A 3,486-nucleotide genomic window follows, 5' to 3' on the forward strand; every position below is an offset into this window, starting at 1 on the left:
GTAGCAGTGAAGGGAAACTACTACACAGGTGTGATGGAGTGAGTTCAATCCAATAGGATGTCAGAATGGTAAATATTTACACTTTTTACACTTATATTTACACTTCTCATCAACCACAATCAAACTCACTCTATCCATGGGCTCCATGTGTCTGGATAGATTTATATTTATTAATTTTTTTCTGAACAATGAAAAGATGGAATAAAAAACAAGTCAAAGTTAAATAGAAATGAAATATTTTTTGCATTTTTAAAAAGTAAGGAGTACAAAGTACAGATAATTGAATTGAAATGTAAGAAGTAGAAGTAAAAAGTAGGCTGAAAAATAATTACTCCACTACAGTATAAATAACCAAAATTTCTACTTAAGTAAAGTAACAATGTGTTTGTACTTAGTTACTTGACACCTCTGAATAGCAGGGAATCAAACCACCAACTCTTGCAGTGGAGGACAACCTCCCTAACCACTCAGCCACAACCTACCCAGTTCACAAAAAAGCAGTACATCTAGAAAACATCGGGATATTCTTCCCCCCTGGAATAAGTACGCAAAACAAAGACTTAAAAGTTAAAGAGAAAAAAAGTTGTAATTTGGCATTAGTGCCCTGTAAGAAACACAGAAATACTCATTTCTTGATAAGTGTTAGCAGAAAACCTTGGTAACGTACAACATACATGTGGCCTTAGAACCTTTTGTACAAAGTCATAAAATTACAACAATAAAAACATTAGGGGAGAACGGGGTTGGTTGTCACACTTTTTACTTTCATCTAAATAAAAAATATGCTGTGCTTAGTCAATCTAATTTCAGTGTGTAATGGAACCCCAAAGTGTCTTTTTGAAATACAAGAATCATATCCTTCTCATGAGGATTTATTTAAAAACATATGCACTACTACACATGACTTGTGCATGTGTGAGACAACCAACCCCATCGCGGGGTTGGTTGTCTCACACGTGGTTGTCCCAATTATATTTCAATGAGAAAAATTTAGCGAAAGGCTTTTAAAAATAAATATTAATTTTACCAGATTTTTTAATTTACAATGGTTAATTTAATATCTTAGTTGATAAAAAAAAAAACATTTTATATAGGAAACAACACCTTATTTGCCATAAACTGATAGGACTTGCCAAAAATTACAGATTCAAGTTGTCTGCATCTGAACAGAGTAGGGCCTATCCATTTTATTCAGTCACTGTCTGCATCCCAGTTCTGACAGATGTAAAGAGGCTGTCCTGGTGTATCTCACAGGCACCAATGGGCCAATTTCATCCCCAGAAACCTCTGATGGACTTCTTGTTTGTAGTATTTTGCCAGTGTTTGATAATTGATATTAAAGTCCTTTGCTTCACTTCAGATAGATTTGTGCAGCAGTTTCACGGTGCAGACTGCCCTGAGCATCACGTCAGGTGGTGTCTGGTCCTAGCTGGTCATGTGACAACCAACCCCATCACGATTTTTTTGCTAGCAGTTGTGCTAGCAAGCACATGTTATAGTCTAGCAAAGAAAAATAACATTCTAACTATAGATCTGCCTTTTTTACTTTCAAATGTCAATAAGTGTTTAATTCTAAATCCATTGATTAAAGGTAATTCAAAATGATCACAAAAATACCGGTAATCAAAAGTTACTTTATGATGTGAAAAACACAATAAGTCCTCTCATCTCATTGAAAGATGTCACACTGCTAAAATAAAAACGTAGGTAGTCTGTGACAACTATTTTGGAAACTCACACGCAACAATTTTGTAACAGTGCTTTCTAGAAGAAAGGATACAGCAACTGTGACAACCAACCCTGTTCTCCCCTATTAAATACCAAACTATTGTTCAGTAATCACTAATTATTTATTTTTCAATGCTGACACTGCTGGTTTTCTAATAAGACTTTCTTGACATTATGAGAAAAGTCCTTTCAGGTCAACAAAAAGTTTTAGGTTTTGTGGGAGTTTGTTCCGTTCTGGAATGCATTTGATGTCTGTAACTGCTGAGCTACAGTTTGTGTAAATTCAGTTGAACTTCAGGATGACTCCTGATTGTGCTTTGGGAGAACCAAGAGTTGTTTTTGGCAGCTGGGTTTGGTTGTGCTGTTTTTAGTTTGTTGAACAGAATGTCTGATGTCTGCTTATCTACACTGACTAGAGTTACAAATCTAATGGCATGGTCCTTTTTGTACCTCAAAGAAAGCATTTCAGCATTAAAATACAAGCCCACACTCCTTTCTACTGGTTATTCTCTTGGAGAAGTATCAAGTGGATAATAAAAATGTGGGGAATCATCCATCATTTATTCACCACAGCTGTTGTTGGGGTCTTTGAGATCCAGCAGATTGACACTGGGTCAGAGTAGACATCTGGACTGATCTCACAACTGACTGGTATTCTGGGAAAGGGACTTCAACAGGATGCAGGCAGTCCATGAACACAGGTGGCTGAGTGGTTAGGGAGAGCTGTCCTGTAACTGGTGGGTTGCTAGTTACATCCGTTTCAGTCATTGTGTCCTTGGGCAAGACGCTTCACCTGCCTCGCCTGCTGGTGGTGGTCAGAGCACCCGGTGCATGACAGCCTCACTTCTGTCAGTCTGCACCAAGCAGTGAGCTTCATTCTCTCTATGATTTTAGTTTCCACCTTAGCTTTCATTCACATGCTCTGAATTCATCTCAGGACACGATGTACTGTAAGTGACTTGGTCTTTCCTCTCTAATGTCCCAGCAATGAAATAATAAAACTGATTGGCTCTTTCTTAGCTAATGACTACCAAATAATTAAACTACATCAAGCAACACTAAGTTTAAAACTATTTGAAATAAATGTTTTGAAATACATGTTTTAATGAAAGAAAGTTTTTGTTGTTTGTATGCCTGTAGCTCACACTTTCTCAAACGTCTCAAAGGGTTAGATGACTATTCTCAGAGATATGATTGGTGCAGAGATGCCCCTTTTTTTCCCTGATTCCCCTTTGCAGTGGCTCTAGAGCGGAGGTACCGTGCACTAACATGATTCTGTGTTGGGTGTGCAGGGTCCATCGAAGGTGGAGGTGTCAGACATCTGCGAGGGGAGGAAGATGAACGTAGCCCATGGCTTGGCTTGGTCCTTCTACCTGGGCTACCTGCAGCTGGTGCTGCCACGTCAGTAACATCCAAACACAAACACATCGTGGTCACGCAGAGTTGTTAAGTAACCAAGTGCAAATACTTTGTTACTGTACTTAAGTAGAAATTTTGGTTATCTGTACTTTACTTGAGTAATTATTTTTCAGCCTACTTTTTACTTCTACTTCTTACATTTTTCAAAAAGGCAAGAAGTAGAAAGTATTTTTTTATTTCATTTTTGCCTGTTTTCATTACGATTTATTATTAAAAAATACTATCCAGATAAATTGTGCTGCATGGGACACAAATCATCCCACTCCAGTAGGACATGGCACGCACACACACACACACACACACACACACACACACACACACACACACACACACACACAC

General features: G+C 37.9%; 1 protein-coding gene across 1 annotated transcript in view; it reads left to right on the forward strand.

The window, feature by feature from the left end:
• The window catches only part of sting1 (stimulator of interferon response cGAMP interactor 1), a 21,748-nt gene that overhangs the window by 3,982 nt on the left and 14,280 nt on the right, over window positions 1-3,486 (forward strand). The window contains exon 3 of the mRNA XM_014031456.1: window positions 3,021-3,129. Coding sequence (XP_013886910.1) covers window positions 3,021-3,129 — 109 coding nt within the window. The remainder of the gene's footprint in view (window positions 1-3,020; window positions 3,130-3,486) is intronic.

The sequence above is a fragment of the Austrofundulus limnaeus genome, unplaced genomic scaffold (genome assembly GCF_001266775.1).
Source record: "Austrofundulus limnaeus strain Quisiro unplaced genomic scaffold, Austrofundulus_limnaeus-1.0 Scaffold1255, whole genome shotgun sequence".
Classification (NCBI taxonomy): Eukaryota; Metazoa; Chordata; class Actinopteri; order Cyprinodontiformes; family Rivulidae; genus Austrofundulus; species Austrofundulus limnaeus.